Source organism: Triplophysa dalaica, chromosome 17 (genome assembly GCF_015846415.1).
Source record: "Triplophysa dalaica isolate WHDGS20190420 chromosome 17, ASM1584641v1, whole genome shotgun sequence".
Taxonomy (NCBI): domain Eukaryota; kingdom Metazoa; phylum Chordata; class Actinopteri; order Cypriniformes; family Nemacheilidae; genus Triplophysa; species Triplophysa dalaica.
In genome coordinates this window covers 19,254,820-19,272,096 of record NC_079558.1, presented here as the reverse complement: position 1 = coordinate 19,272,096, position 17,277 = coordinate 19,254,820, and the positions used below count along the sequence as shown (strand labels likewise).

The 17,277-nt window shown below is 40.5% G+C and overlaps 1 protein-coding gene across 1 annotated transcript in view; it reads left to right on the top strand.

Annotated features, from left to right (window-relative positions):
* Positions 1–17,277, top strand: part of jmjd1cb (jumonji domain containing 1Cb) — a 110,822-nt gene that overhangs the window by 22,281 nt on the left and 71,264 nt on the right. Inside the window, 1 exon segment of the mRNA XM_056770867.1 lies at positions 15,003–15,167. Coding sequence (XP_056626845.1) covers positions 15,003–15,167 — 165 coding nt within the window.

Sequence of the window (17,277 nt, the reverse complement as noted above, 5' to 3'; positions counted from 1 at the left end):
CAGCAGCATGAAGGATGTGAATTGTTTGTTAAATGATGGCTTTGTTTGGAGCAAAGGAATCACGCAATGCTCTCGCTCTTTGATTCTGCTCTAATAGTACAGGACACAGATAGAAGGAGATTTAATTGGTGTGTGTTATCGTCAGCCGATAGGACTAGTGTCTTTTGGGAACGACACGGCTCCAGAGGTTCAGTGGAAAAGTATTTAATTGGATTCGACAGATATTCCTTTTCTCTGTCTCCCTCTCTCGCGACTCTAATGAAGCTTTATTAAATCGAGCTCATTCGTTTCTGCATGTTGGGTTGCAATCGTCGTCTGAACGAAGAAATCTTTGAACGAGCCGCCAGTGATTCTCTGACGTTTTACATATCGCACTTTCATACAGTTACAGTCACACTTCTCTTCTTTTCTTAGGTTTTAACAATCGCTTACTCCACCTCTGATTCACTCCTGATAAAGTGAAGGTGACAGAATGTTTGTTAAATCTGTGTGGTGAGCACAGAACTCTCCTCAACAAGTATTCATGTTATTGTAGTGATATCATTTATTTTTGAAGCGTTCATGTTTCTTGTTTACAGACTCATGGGTATTACCTTGTTTACATTGTGTTTTTGTTTGTTTTATAGGGGAGGGAAAACTTTGCTCTGCACAAACACAGGATTATAATATAGAGTCTGGTCCAGTGTTTGCAGTTTGTCTTGTCATTTCACTCATCACAGGAGTTGTGTCAGTCACTGAATGTGTGAAGATTTGTTTTAATCTGTGATTTGTGTGTAATCGTCCAGCAGCAGCAGTGTCTGATGTCAGAAGGGATTTGCTGATGTTGACAGTGTGCTTATGTGTGTGTTCAGTGCTCTCAGTGTCACGTCTCTCAGTCCTGTTTTTAATGTGTCTGTCTGTTTGATATCATACTCCTCCAGTGTTTGTGAAGAATCACACAAGCTTTTACAATAATCCACTAATATCTCAGACAGTTTGAGAATCTAAAACAAAATGTGTGTGTCAAGACTTTTATGTGATATGCTCTCGGTATGATGATGGACTGCTTTAATCTGATTCTAGCATCAAAATTTGCTGTCTCTCTCTAGCGGCCAAATAGCTCTCTGATATAAACACAGACACACTGCGCAGTGTACACTCTCTGGGGCACCGATTGTTAACACTGGTTTTGACTGTCAGAGCTCAGTGTGTGTGTCCTGCTCTGTCACTTTCTCTCCTCTGACCACCCACAGGCCAGCCCACACACACACACACACACACACACACACTCCTGCTGCTGTCTCTGAGCTTTCCTTCAATAACACTCCAGACGGCAGAGCCATACTTGTAAACGTGATTGAAATGACAAAAAGCTTTACTACATTTTTCATGGAAATGATGCTTGCCAGAGCATCTCTCTGTGGTTGCTAAGTGATTTAGCTTGTTGCTATGCAGCTGGGATGTTCTTCACGGTTGCTAGGGCAGTGCTGGTGTTGCTAGGTGGTTCCTCCGAACATTGTAAGTGGTTTCAAAGTCTGTTTAGGTCATCTTTGCAATGTGCCTCTGAGCAGTTATTACGTCATTAAAACAAGACGTGAATGGGGAATACTGATTTCTACAATCGCCGGCTAAAATCCTTATTAAACCACATTTAAAAATGATGTAAACTGTACCATCACATTTGTTTTCTATGATCAAATTGCACTTAAAAACATTAAATTTCATGTTATTTTAGATACTAAAACATGCTCAAAGGTTCTCTAGGGCGGCCATATTGAGCGTTGCGGTCCTCTACATTCATTTCAATAGCATGCTGCTGTGGGGTAGCTCAGGTGTTGTGAGTGTTTTGAAGGTGTTACTATTGAGTTGCCGGTGCACATGTAGAATGTCTATTCTTCCAGGGCTCTAGAATAACATTTGAGAGAGGTGGCACTGGTGCAATACTTTAACATTTTCAAAGTACATCTTTAACAACTCGTAAGAGAACACTCTCAAAGCCTCTTCTTTGTTGCATCGATACACATGTTTAGGTTTTATCAATAGCGACTCACAAATACAAAGTATTTAAATACAACAAATATTCAAGTATTTATTGTTGGAGAGCTTTATGCAATATTATAGTGGTTAAAGTTAAACGAATGTTTCATGCATAAGCTTCACATGGATACTATACACGCACCATACGCTGCTTTGTAGCCTAGCAGTGGAAATTATTGCATTCTTCAGGCGGCATTGACAAAACATTTTTATTTCAGTTTCAAATTGCGCTTCACTCGTCTTCATTGTAGCATAAAACGCAATTCTTACACCCTGGCAATATGGCTTTCTGGGTGGGGGCACTGATATAAAAGCGAATAGCTAAAGGATGGGAGGCGAAAATTAGTGACTGGATGCACCGCTTGCGAAATATAACATTTCCGCGCACAAAATTGCAACCATTAATAAAAATTGGTTGCACCAGCAGGAATTTCTTCACAAAATGCGACCATTTGGTCTCTCTGGATATGGCTCCGTTCTCTCCTTCTGTCTCTGAGATTTATTTGATCCTCTGCAGATCTGATTGAGAAGAATTAGCACATCCTCCACAGGTCTTAAGTTATCGTTCATGTCACAGGGGCGTTATGTTTCATATACAGGAATAGTGTGACCGTAAGGAGTGATGCTTGTCTTAGTAAACATCACTAATGGTGTTTTATTCTGCAGTGTTTTGTGTGAATATATTGAGCCATAACTATGAAACATGTGGAACGCTGCCACCACACTATATATTCAACACACAATTCTCTTCCTGTCTCCACTGGCACATTTTCTCCAGCTAAAGAGCTTTTTGTTGATGTTGGAGGGCTTACAGATTGCCGCTCTCTCTTTTGGCATCTCTCTCTTTCTCTCTGTTTTCTTATCTTCCTTCTATTGATGTTAACAGTTGTGTCGAGATGAAGGAAGGAACTCTTTATTTGTGATGCAGTGATGTTGTTCAGTGACACAGTTAACTCAAATCAATCCGGTGAATTTTGGACAGGAGGACCGTGGCGTGACACCTTTTATTCATGTAAAGAACATTGAAGAGAAACACACGCGTGCATCTGGAGCTGTGGCGCAGCGGCTTTATTAGGGGCCTGTGGAAATCCCCTTCCCTTAGCTTTCTCTCACGCGCACACATGTGAGTCGCATTAGCACACACACACACATTCCTTGAGTTTCCAACACTAGTCTGCTCTCTCACAAATAATCTTTTTTATTGTCTCCATCTGTCTGTCTTGTTTTTACATTCATTTCCAATCTCTTCTGTTCTTATTTTCTTTGGACATGACATGTCTGAAGTCTCACACCTGATTCTCGTTATCAAAGACTAACAAGAGCGACTGCTTGCTCTGCTGTTGTGGCCATATGTGTCAGACGAGAACACAATCAGCAACACACATGATCTCAGACACATTTATCCACACATCACGCCCTTCTCGACATTCTTGTGTTTTTGTGCACACCCACATCCTGTCGCCACACACGCTCGTGTCTCCAAAAGTCTCCGGCTTCCTATTAAAGCAAATGAGATCATGATCAGTTTAATTCAGTTTGAACTGTGGCGTGCATCTTGTGGATGTTCTTGATATCTTCTGTCTCTTGTACACTAATACATTTGTCAAGTTCAGCTAACAGGGGTGAGTTTTTACTGTATCTTTAAGTTTGAGGGTGACGATCCACGCAGAACATTTAAACAACTGCATTATAATAACTTTTACGTAAACATGTCTTGTGAAATATTTGGTTATGGGGTCTTTGTTTTAATTGATCAGGTCAGTCACGGGGGCACAAAATATCGGCGTTATGATGGTCAGTCGCCTGTCAATCAAACTGCTTGTGAAGTGTCGATTGGTTTTCACTTTTTTGTGTGTTTTGACCACAGACTTGAACTTTTGCTGCTTGCTCTCTCTCTCTCTCTCTCTCTCTCTCTCTCTGTCCGTCTCCGTCTCCCTGCAGTGGTGTTTGTCTCTCTGTCTTCATTACAGGTGACGTCAAGGTGATATGATGTGCTGTATGAGGAGGTCTTCATCACAGCTCTGTGTGTTTGCTGTGCTTCAGTAACGCTCTGCACGCCGGCTGATAGATAAACCCAGTAGACTTGACCTACTTTTGTTTGTTTACTTTGGAACGCTCCCTCCCCTCTCACTCTGGTCAATGTTTGTCCTAAGCGAGACGTGTTGTTTTTGGTGTCATGCGTGTCCTCGCTTGCGTCTCATCCTAGTTATTTTTATCCAATCAATTCATTAGATGATTTTGGAAATGATTTTTGTGAAATAGAAATGTCTAGATAGAAACCATGATCGTTTTGAATTTGTTCTCTCATTTGCCATCGTGTAAGCTGCATTTATAACAATTGAAAGAAAGTAATAAGCTGTGATTTTATATTCAGCCCTTAAGTGTGAATTATTTCTTTTATCAAACAGTGACAAGCACTTTGATAAGACACCAGTGTTAAATATAAAGGAATAATATTGAAATAAGCAAGTCACATTTGAATGAATGTGGTTTAAATGTACTTTTGAAAGGGGTCATATGACTCGGCTAAAACTAATATAATGTTGTGTTTAGATGTAATGTAATGTGTAAACATGATTTAAGGTTAAAAACGCTTTATTTTCCACAGACCGTGCATGTTTGTGTCTCCTCTTTGCTCCACCTCTCTGAAACGCACAGACTTTGAACAAAGCTCATGGCTCTGAAAAGCGAGGTGTGCTCTGATTGGCCAGTTCACCAGTGTGTAGTGATTGGTGGAATACTGCAAGCTTGTGAGGGAAATGTAACGCCTCTGACCATATTTGGAACATCAGGTTCCTCTTCAGTTGTACTGACAGGTACACCACCTTACTTGAGTATACATTTGGGCGGTCTTAGTCAAATCAGACCACCAACTGACGTAGATTTGAGGGGGTGTGATTACACCAGGTGTTTTTAGGCAGGTCTGGGTGAACATTCACTTTTTTTCACTTGTTCACACACTTTCATCTATTTTACATGTCGATAAGATTTTTATCGATACTGCTTATCAATACCGGTACTTATCAATACTGTTATCGATACTACGCTCTATAATTTGATGCAAAAACACATGATGTGAAAAGATGTTAAACATTTCAAGAAATCCTTTTGAGCAACAGCATGTGCAGAGAAGCACATCGTAATGTCATTCAACATGTTTACTTTACATCACTATGGTTATTTGGCTGCTAGACCGTACTTCATTTTTTCTTTCTGGTTTTAGGTCTACATAAATTTAAGTCATATTTTGTTCAATTATATGTTCTATTTTTTATCATTTTACTAGCACATTTACTTCAATTTACGAAAGTAAGTAAAGATACTCTGTGGCCAAATTATTAAAAACAATGTTATAGCTTGTTTTCAAATAAAGGACTTTTATTTTGACCGCAAAGGGGTGTTTGACAGAAGCTTCCTCGTTGTGAATCGCAGACGCTGAAAGCTGCACAAGCTCAACCATGCCCCTCTTCAGATCAGATTACAAATACATTGCAGAAATCATATGGCCCTAGATATCACACATATGATGAGCAAACTTCGGCCATTCGGACATCATTCATGGTTGGAAAATGACCGTCAGCAGCCTCTAATTCACCATTTATCACCCGAATACACAGAGAAGTATCGATAACTGTATCATTTGTCATGAAGCTTATGTGTCGAGCAATCTTTGCTTTCATGTGAGAGAAACAGTGTGTGTGAGGCGGGGCTTTAGCAGAAAGGTGGTAAACAAAGGCATTGTTTTAATCTGTCCGTCTGGAGAAAGCACGGAGCGTCCTCTCGCTGCAGATGTTCCCACCACACACACGCTTTTATTTTCTTACTCATAGATGTGTTTGTGCTGCATCTTTGTTCAGCGGCTTTGTGAGCATCAAGGAGAGTGAGATGAGGTTTGTGGGATTAGATCTCACAGCCAGAGAGGTTTGTGTGTGATGTGGTTTTTACCGTGGCCCCTGAAAGACTTCATGACATGCTAATACTCAAGAATCATGAAATAGAAGTGTTTTTGTAAAAAGAGAAATATTTCAGTGTTTACATGTTTTTTTACACACACACAAAACACACACACACACACACACACACACTTTCAGTTCCCTGTCAGTGTTTGGTCCACAATAAAAGCCCTTTCTCACGCCTTATTGCATTATTTATTTTTAACAGGGTTAATAATGTCTCCTATTATTTATAACATACATGAGCATCAGTTCCAGAGGCTTGATAAGTCATGGTGTGTGATGAAACCAGGTCTTGTTTTATTACGCCAGTCTCTGAGGAACACATGATTGTGTGTGTGTGACAGATGTGGAGGGGATGTGATGGGCAGGGGAAATGAGGACAATCTGATAACCGCTGCATTGCAGGTTCGCTCGTCGTGTACGTTGTTTTATTCTTTCTCTGATGTTTAAATGTATAAACAGCAGGGGGGGGATTGTTGGTCCCCACAGGCTGTCGTTTGAGTGACATCAACATCTCATTTCATCATCGCCTTGCCTTTGTTTTGTTCTCCTCTCACCGGGAAGATGCGGGCTACGAGACGAGAGCCCTCGCCGCCGTCAAAAGAAGCTTTCGTCTTCACTAATCTGATCAAAGAGAAAAAGCCTGAAATATCACTAAATCCTCCTCTCTCGCTCGCTCACGCGCGCTCTGCTCCAGTGATTTGAAAGGCAGATTTGTGTTTGTGCGAGGTTAGCGAGCAGCGCTAGCGGAGCGGCGTCTGGGCCCACAGTGATTGGACTGCAACCGTCTGGGCCCAGCCAGTCAGGGAAGCCCTGCTGCTGTTAGTGAGGGGCAGACTTTCCAGCGGCGTACACGCTACGGAGCTGCGCTGCTCGTGCTGAATGATAATAGCTCTAGCGTCTGAAGCGGTGGAGAGAACACAAAGAGAAGTGATTTATTGATCATGAGGTTGGCTTTGTGTCACTCTGTAACCTTGACTATGAAATGTCAAATCGTGTCATTATACATTCATTTCTAATTTAAATTGATTCATACTGGTAGTGTTTTTCTTATCCTGTCTTAAAGGAGACACATGAATTGTCATGAATGTGTATGTTTAATCATTGTGGTTGTTATTTTGGCAATTATTGTCCATTTATACAGCTAGCAGTTGTGACATTCTTTAGCTCCCCGCAACCACTTTCCACTCTGCTACTGTCCCTTTAAGACATCTATATTTAAATGTTCACAGCTATGATTGGCTTGTTGTCTCCTTGGTACCTGTGGAGTTCATATGTTGTTCATGTGAGCCGTGTTGCTTTGGAAATGTGGACAGTCATATGTTAATCCAATCAATGCAAAGAATCTACATTCTCCGTAGACTGAGGTCATTTGGAACAAGAAAGCTAATTATTTTATTATTCTTCAGTCAATAAAGACAGTCTTCTGCTCCCGCAGTACTGTCATTCAGTTTGGAATATGAGTTTATCTGTAAAAACAAAGCTAACAAACCTATTAAAAATGTACTCCAAAATAGTGGGGCAGCCACTACAAAAGCATATGAACTATTTTACCACAATAATCTTGTACGACTAGCTAATAATATTGTCTCTGAACCTAATCATGTGTTGTATAATGAATTTGTAATGTTGCCGTCCTATCTACGAAAAAGGTACCAAGATATAGTCCAATTAAGATAAAGAAATTCATTGTACATCAAGCTGTATTAGTGTTGAATAATAATTCAGATAAAAAGTAAACCTGTTCCGGAGAATTTTTTTTTGTGTGTAGTTCTGAGTGAACCTGCTGTAACTCGAGACAAGTTTCTGACAATAAAGTGTATCATATAGTATCGTAATGTGCTCAGTGTTGTCATGTCAAGACGTGTAGCATATATTGACTGTGGCCAGATAAGATTTTCATCGTAGCTGCTCTTCAATCGTGTCATGATTAACATCAATAACATCACAAGCAGATGAGTGTGATCTGACATTAACATTATCTGGAATATATTTGATTTGAATAGTGCAGTGTGCAGGTCGGTTGTTTATTCTGCAGTGACAAAAGAAAATCACACAGGTTTGAATGGGGTAATGTTGCCATGTTTGATTTGATTGACAGTAGGGTCAGCTCTTTTATAATCTACCAGAGTCCTATAATTCATTGCCACGCTCCCCAGGGCGTTTAGAGCAGACACATTGTGCTTTTGATAGATAGGAAGAAAGATAAAGACAGAGCCGTGTGGCGTATGTGATGGTAGTTGCGTAGCAACCAGCTCTTACCATCATAACGTCTGCACATTTGTTGTGTTTTTATCCCTTCGAGCAGACGCTGTACATGATTCCTGTGTGCGTGTTCACTTCATTCAGACCTACTTTTTATAATGAACAAACCAGACAAATGAGAATGTTCTCCTTTTGTAAGGTATAAGTGAATGTTATTCTTTTTTATGTGCTCTCATCCACAACAAGGCTAAAGTGTTATTTAATTATTATTTGAAACGAGTTCATGACTGAATAATCTGATCAATTAAAGTAAAGAAAATAATAAAGAAAGACCTTTACTCGTTTAGGGTCAGCTAGCACCATCTGAGGTCTCCTTAAAGTCCCTGTGAACCAGAAGTTGCCATCGTTTTTACTTCTGTATTTTGACGCATTTACGGGTGAAATGGAATTTGTAATGCAAATAGTAGTCGGTGTGGCTTTCGTATTTCACTGCGATTTGATTGGATGTAGAAAAACAGCTGTTGCATTTTGAAATGGAATTGGCAGCAGACTGACAGTTGAAGGGGAGGAGCTAATGGATGCTCCGCCCAAACCGTCTAACATGTCATTTGAGCTGTATAGTCATTACAGGACGGAAGCGTATTTTCAGATCTTAATTTAAGATTATGAGGGCAAACCCATTTTAAAAAGAGAACAACCCTCATTGATCAACTATTTACAATAAACGCTGCAATATTTCATGAAAAAATAAGAATTGTCATTTTTTATATCACTGGGACTTTCACTGAGAGTTCTTACATGCACAAAATAAATGAAAATAATAAAAATCAGTTTATAAAAGTAATCCGGGAAAACGTTAGAAGTTGTATGTTATATCGCTTCTCATGTCCGCAGTACCTGCATATGAAACAATCGTTTTTCATTTTGCCATTTCTATATCAACTGCATGATTCCAGAGCCGACTTTTAATGCGTTATTTTACTGTTACTTCCATTTGGCACTTTTATTACTGCACTGTCAGACATCCACACAGAAACAAAACTGAGAGAAAACCGGGAATGGTGTTTACATGCTGCGCTAAATCAGAGTAATGTGTGAAAAACTACACCTGATGAGTGGGTTTTGCTTAACGCCGTCTATGAGGTCTTTTTTTTACGTGTTTACACAAGCTCACATGTTTAGTAATGTTTAGTAAGCATATGCTTACTAAGCATAATCGGAGTAAGACTGTGCACAAAAGATTTTTGTCTTTAAGTCATTTTGGAGGTTTTATAATCAGTGAATCATTCCATGGCTGTTCTATCACCACTTTTGTTCTTGTTTTTGGCTTCAGACCATCAGAATCTCTGTGTATCACTCATGGACAAGCAACTATTGGAATAGTTTTAGTTGACATTGCAAAATACACTGAAGTGCCCATGTTCTTCCTTTATAAACATCTGTATAGATTATATTAACAGTGTAAATATTGACAGTTTAAGTCATAGATGTTGTCTTGCAGTAATTGTCTGGAGTTTGTTTCAGAAAAGGATGAAACTAGAGCACAGCAAGCTGCCAAAGCATGAAAGAAAATCAAGATAGAATAACTTGTTGACGTCACTATATGACTAGCTTGTTTTGGTTGGAGGACTAGTTGATCACGCTGACCCACTACACAACATTACAGGAGGGTTTGGTGACGGCAGGAATTTTGCAGCCTTGTTATTTTCCATTTTCGGGCATTTCCACAGACTTGCATAAAGCGGTGAAACCCTGGACGTGCCTGGCTCTGTCTTACTTCATTTCCAGACCCTAATCTAGTTGTGCAGGGTTCAACGGCCAGGCAGGCAGCTCTCGGCTGACTGAATGCAGTTATATAACCTGCGTGATTGTGAAGTTTCATCCCTCATGCATGGGCGGACAGACCAGAGTTGACCCTCAAACGGTTCCCATTAAAGTCCTGTGTGTTCTGTGTTAACCCTCTGCTATCCCAACGCTCCTCATCTATAATCTGATTAAACCTGGAGTCTGACCTCTGATCAGTTCACGTGTCCTCCATTGGGATTGTCATCCGTGCTTTTGCTTCCTGCTTTTGTTCAGTCTGTCTGTTATCTCAGGTTAACCCTGTCCTGTATTTTCTGTCAGTCATGTGGATTTGTGCTTTAAAGCTGGATTTCACTACTTGACTACTCAAAATGTTCAACGTGTCTCATATCTCTAACTGGTGAATCGGTCTGAAGTCTGAAGTTCTGTTGCGTAATTCAGTCATTTACATGTCATTGAACTTCAGTGTGTATTCTGTTAAGCAGTTTTACAGGCATGAATGAGATTTTTACCGCCGTTATCCCCGTGCTTTCATCTGTAGTTAAAGTGATGTAAACAGGTGGTGTCTTTGTGATATGTGATGTCAAGAAGACACTTCTATAGTCCTTATCTCTTAAACAAATACACACGGCAGCCCGTATGTCTGCCGCAAGATAGTGGAGGTGGAGAAAAATGAAATGATGTTTAGACCTTTAACTTACTTTTCAGAAGGTTTCATTGACAACGCACGACGCGTGGGATATGCTCACTTCAGCTCTTGATGCAGATGTTTACATTGTCTGGTTTTTTATGGAAATGCCCTTTTCATGTGATTAAATAAAGGCTTTTGTTTGAACACAGACTAGATGTTGTACATCTAGTATAATTTGGCTTTATTTTCTGTATAGAGCTGTGATTTGACTTGGGTTGTTTTCATTTCCTTTGTTCCAAAATAGAGATTAAAGGTTAAAATGTTGCATTTTTTAAATTGGTTCAGTTCGTTTGCACATGTCGAAGTTGCTTAATGAATCAAAATTTTGAAATGCAACTCACATGGGAGTACACTTGTGTCATGTCATGTCATTGGTCAAATCGCACACCTTCACTTCCAGGATTCTGTTGGCATAGAAACAGATGCACAAACTCATTTTTGGATTATTTTAAGCATGCATTTAGAGATTACGGTCTGTCTCTTTCACATGAGTGCACTAAATGCCTTGTAAACGTCTGTATTTTTATGCGTTTTAGACAGATATGTTTGTCTGACCTTCATTTCCGCTATCTAGCACACACACCAGTGGATTGGGTTTTAAACCACGAGCAGATTGCCGTGTTCAGATATGCCCAATTTTACTGAAATAAACTGACATTACTACTTTTATGGCAGTGCTGTTTTTTGTTGTGAAAATATTGTGTTTATTTTGGAACAGAAGCATCAGTGCTGAGATTCAGATCTGGTGTGTTTGACAGCATGTTGTGGAGCCAGATTGTGTTGAACAGAAAGTAGGTCAGGACAGGTCTAATACACACACACACATTCCATAGACTTCCATTGATTTTATGTCAAATTTATGATATATTCTATATGAACCTTTCTAAATATCATTCTATATGATTTACAAGCTGTTTTCCCTCATGGGGACCTAAACAATGTCCCCACAAGGTCAAAATCTACTGGTATTATTATCTTTGTGTTAGGTCCCCACACAGTGATGAATATCAGTACACACTCACAGACACACAGACAGTATATGAACATGAATCGAGGACTGTAACGTTAGTCTAGACTTAATGCAGTAAAGTTTTTTTGTTCTTGTTTTCTGCTCAGTTTGGTTATCAATGTGAGCGATTGGGTGAGGCTGTTTACACCCCTGCTGAAGGGCCAGAACTCTGCCATCTGTCTGTATCGTGTAGTCATCCAATCCATTCTTCCACAGCATTCACTTCTTCACTCTCATCCGCTCTGAATGTCCTTTGTTTCTCAGCATCACGTGACAAATGTTTGAGAAAGACGTTTCCATTGCTTTATGTAGAACCTGAGATGTTAAGTGTGCAGAACGCAGTAGCAGTTTTGATTCTGGTGTAAATGAAAGTTATGATGACGTGATTCAGTGTGTGAGTCAGATGTTGATTCAGTAACTGAGCCGGTGGATTCAGTTCATGATTCATAAGAATGTTATTGATGTGTTAAAGACTGAAGCACTTGGTCATGAAATGGACAGAATAGATCCATGATGTATGTTTGTGGGTTTTTAAAATCTGGTTTGTCTCAGTCCTGCTCAGGTTCTCTCAGAACCTGAAGAATACATGTTACTCTCTGAAGCAGCATAAGTACTATTACACACACACACACACACACCTTATCTGTGTGCCCTCTGCTCCCGTCTCAATTTTTAATGAGAGTGAATTTTTCATCTTGCTAGCAGCAGATTGGTGTGAGAGTGTGGGCCAATGGATGTGCTCAGCAGAAACACAATATGAAGTTCATGTTTCATTCTGAGAGAGAGGCCGGATGAGAAAAGTCGTCCTCCGTGACCCCTGCAGAGGATCGTGGGAGAGAGGGCGGGGAGAACTGACACCATCGGTCATCTGCCACTTTAGACTTGCCTACACACTCATGAGACGTAAACATTGTTGCATTTCTTGCTACAATGATGAATAGTGTCTAGTAAGACCAATGACATTTGTGTGAGTGTTTTGAAAGTGAAAATAATTTTCTCAGTGTGTATTTTTCCGGGCTCAAAATGAGGCGGTGGTTGTGCCATCCTGATCTTGTACAGACGCGCAGGTGAAGACCTACACTCCCTTTAAGTGGATTAACCAAACACTTAACAAACAACATATCACATTTAAAAAAATAAGAACCCAGCGGCCAGCGCAGTGCATTTGGCATCCTATGTGAAAGCCGCATGGATTAGTTTGAGTAACAGACACTTTTCAGTGGGTTACATGTTAAAACATGTATGTATTACTGTGCTGTCTAGATGTGAGTATCATTGTGTATATGTTGTGGGATGTGGATGAATGCACATGTGTAATTCTTTGTTGTGTTTAGGTATGGCAGAGAAAAGCACCCTACAAGTAATCATGAGTTCACTGGCTGATACTTTTCCAAACAGGAAGCAACTGCTTTGCAACAGGAAATAAGCCCCTAACAACCACAGAACAAAACACTTAACAACTGAGAAAGAGTTAACTGCATAGCAAAAACCTGACCACACATATCTCACGGCAGCACCACTCACCATTTCTAAACACCTTTACGATAGTTGTTGTTTTTTCAGAGAAAAAGCAGAAGCGTGAGGTTTTCCTTGACAGAGATCATGGACTGGTGTATTGCCTCGAGCAGTGCTGTAAAGTTGTTCTTCTTTTTGCACACAACGGGGACGGTGGTCCATGTGTCCTCACCTGTTCTCCTCACCTCAGTCAGGGTGAAAGATTATTATTTCTGCTACATTATAAAAGCGGTTCCTGTTAGTGCACGTTGCTCTGCACTGGGGTTGCGCAATTCACTCTGGAGTGCTGATTCCCACCGCTCTCAGCACCAGATGAGCACATCATTGTGTATGTGCTTGAAAAAGTGTTGTGTGCAGGATCGTATTAGTCAACACATGGATGTTGTCCAGTAGAGAAACACTTTTTCCAGTTGGAATACAGGCTCAGGGAGAGCGGCAAAGCCTCTGTGCTGCTTAGTTTTTGGAAACCAGTTCTCCAGCCTATCACTCTACACCCGCCTTACACCAGAACATGCTGTCATTATGAGACCATCCATATGTTACAAACATCCAGCAAGTCAAACACATGTTCTTTCTCATGCCATAGCCTCAGTCTGTAAATCACGTGTCTGTGGAGCGTTTTAAGAGCACGGCACTGGATGTGTGCTGGGTCTGTGTTGTGTGGTTCTCAACGTGTGCTCTGTGAACACCAGACTGAGGTCATTTAAGGCCTTGACTTTATATGGCTGTGAAAGTGCAGCAAGATGCCGGTGATGAGCCCTGCTCTCATCAGATACTCTTTCACTCGTCTGGAGCAGTTATTTGGTGTTTAATGGACGTTCATCCACAGTGACACAGTCAGCTGGTCATTATCATCAAATAAACCTTGACATGTTGATCAGCACTCGACGACACCTGACAGTTTACTTGGCATTCCATTCCATAAATTATCGTGTGCATTACACAGACTATTATTACACTGCTAGTTGGAATTCTTGATTCTGATTGGCCAGTCGCGACTTTCCAAGGGTTCTTATTTTCAAATAACAAACGCTCAAAACTAATAACACCCTGTAACCCGGCAAATCATTTTGACAGGTGCAGTTTAATATTACACAAAATTCTATGTAAATATGTCTTTTAATAACATATATAACATAATATTTACAAATGATTCTACCAATTTGCCTGTTTGTGACGTTTGAAAGTTTCTTACTTTTCTTCACGGGAACTCTGCTTTCGGTAAAAATTAGCTAAAAAAACATTTCCAATTAACAATTTATTGTTTTTTATCATGTGGCGAATAGCCGTGTATTAAGCGGGATAATGTACAAGCAGCCGGCTGTTATCGCGAAATAAGACCCTTCAGTGTGATAAAAGAACACAACGTCGGGCTTATTTCTGCTATAACAACCGTCTGCTTGTACATTATCCCTTAACAACCTCTCAAAACTTATAACACACAGTAAACCGCATGCAGAAAACCATTTTGACAGGTTTTTATGTCTAATTAAAGATAAATATGTCTTTTTTATAACGTTATAACATAATATTTACTAATGATTAATCCAAATTGGCTCTTCGTGACCGAAAATAAGTGACTTTTCCCCACGGAAGGTGTGCATTTGTAAAAAATGAGCTTATCAAATATTTCAAATTCACATTTCATGTGCAGTTTTTTTCTCATGCCGTTTAATTACTATTGTCAGTATTCTTAATCGTATTAGATTGTCTTATAATCATATAAGCGTGAGGCTGTCTAGCATGATGTTTGCATGTGTGTGTTTCCGTGACTGACCTTTGACCCCTCCACTCTCTCTTCCTGCAGGTATACGTGGAGTTCGATGACCTTGAGTGGGACAAGCGTGAGTGGGTGAAAGTGTACGAGGACTTCCAGGTGTTTCTGCTGGAGCATCAGCTGGTTTGGGCCAAACGAAAGGAGGGCGTCCAGCTGCAGGGGACAAAAGCCAAACACATCCAGTGGCCGGCTCTGGTGAGTCACTCGCCCGTTTCTTTCCGCTGAGGATGCAAGCCGTAGACGCGTCGAGCTGCAGCTGCGGAGTGTTTAAAGGCGGAACAATAGTTCTGCGGAGGCAGGAAGACGAATCCTTTATGTTGCTGGGATGATTTGGGGTTTGGGTGTTTCTCAGATCAATGGCTCACATCTGACAATAAGATCATTATTTATTTAGAGGGTTTGAAGGCCTGCTGCAAAGTGGGAGAATAACAGAGGGTGTGTCGTCCACTAAATGAGACGGAAAGCGAGCTGTAAGCGTCTCGTGGATCGGGCTGCTTTGATTACGTAACACATCACCATTTGGGCCAGACGCACACGGTGAAAGAGTTCAAAGCAAAAATCCTAGTCCCCACACGGGCCGCTTGTCAGAGCGCCTACACACACCACTGGTGTTGCGGAATCGGGAAGCTTGACATTTTAATGCGGCTTCATGGGTCTGCGTTTATTTCTGTGCAAATGCATCTGCTTGTTCACTTTTACGTGTTCTTTTAAATATTATCTTCGCTGGAACACTGACATGTAGCTGTGGAGCTTGGTATCGCAGTCTAAATTTAAAATATTGGAGACACAAGTTTAGCCAAATAATGCTTCTTCTCGGTTTCTTTTGATTGTTATCAGAAAATAATCTACAGTCACTCGATCGTTTGTGAATGTGTACTGGATGTTCAGCTGGGGACACGAAAGTACACTTGCAATGTAACGTTTGTTTATGTTGTTAAGGTAAAAAATCTCTCTCGCGCACCTTCTCCGAATCTGTTCCACCTATGATCTGCCCACTGCTACAAGATCTGCAGATTCTGTAGCCATCTTTAAGAAACGTCTGAAAACACATCTCTTCCGCCAACATCTGACTGATCTGTTCTGACTCTATTTTCTTCTCTAAAAAAAAGAATGAAAGAATGTATGAATGGTTCTGTATACTGTGTTAGGCTATATGAGACCAGTCTTCTCTTTTGATTGCACTTATGCTTTGTTGTACTTGTGCTGTCCCAATTGCTTCCATTACCTACCCCACTTGTAAGTCGCTTTGGATAAAAGCGTCTGCTAAATGACTAAATGTAAATGTAAGATGAAACCGTCTATAGAGGGATGCATTAACGTCACTTTCCCACGTGAACACGCCAGGACACGCCCCCCTTGAGCGCCAGGACACAGGAGAAACAAAGAAACCAGGACTAAAACATGCAACTATTTACTGAACTTACAGGCAGCTGGACACGGTGATCCTTACGACGTCTCTACGACTTTCAGAGGAATCAGGTGTTCCTGGACACTGAAATGTTGCACGGAATTGCGTTTCCAGATATTGTAAGCAGTCATTGTGCTGAATGTCCTTTTTGCTGAATGCACCTCATGGAGGCGCACGTTTGCGTGCTAATGTGGTGTTCACGTGGTAAAGTGACGACAGGTCCATATCGTCTATAAGGTTTCTATAAGGTCATCTTTGTAAAAGAGTTGTTTACTTGTTCTTATTCTGTTAAACCTGCAGTTCAATCTGATGTGTTGGGACGGTGATGTTTTAATAGCACAACAGTGTTACAACAGAAATCAACATGAATGAATGAATGAGTGGCTTACAGTTGTCAAATGATTCTGCTGATAGTGTGTGAGATGTGAGCGCAGGTTAATCATTGTCCTCTCATTATTCAGCTGATTGTGTGTTTTTATTATGTCATGTGTTTTATGTTGTAAATGAACTTCATAGAGATAAATCAGTGAAGAAACCACAGGACACTGACCTAATCTGTGCTAGCAGTGCGTCTCATCTCACAGAAAACACATCGTCTGTGTGAATTATACTCATTTCTGTTTAAAACAGAGAAACTTGATTTCATGGGTTATTCCTCTGATCTTTACACTTTCCACTGCTCTGACTCTGATGGGTTTTTACAGTTGTCAAACACTTTAATAACAACCTAATTACTTTCCTCGACGCTTCAGCAAACAGCAATTTACCCACAAGCCTCGTGTGATTGTGTTGCTCTCCGCTCGTTTTTGAAGGCTGTTATTTTGCTGTCTCTCTCTCTCTCTCTCTCTCTCTCTCCCTGTGTCCCTCGCTTGTGCACAATTGCCTCCACAGCTCTAT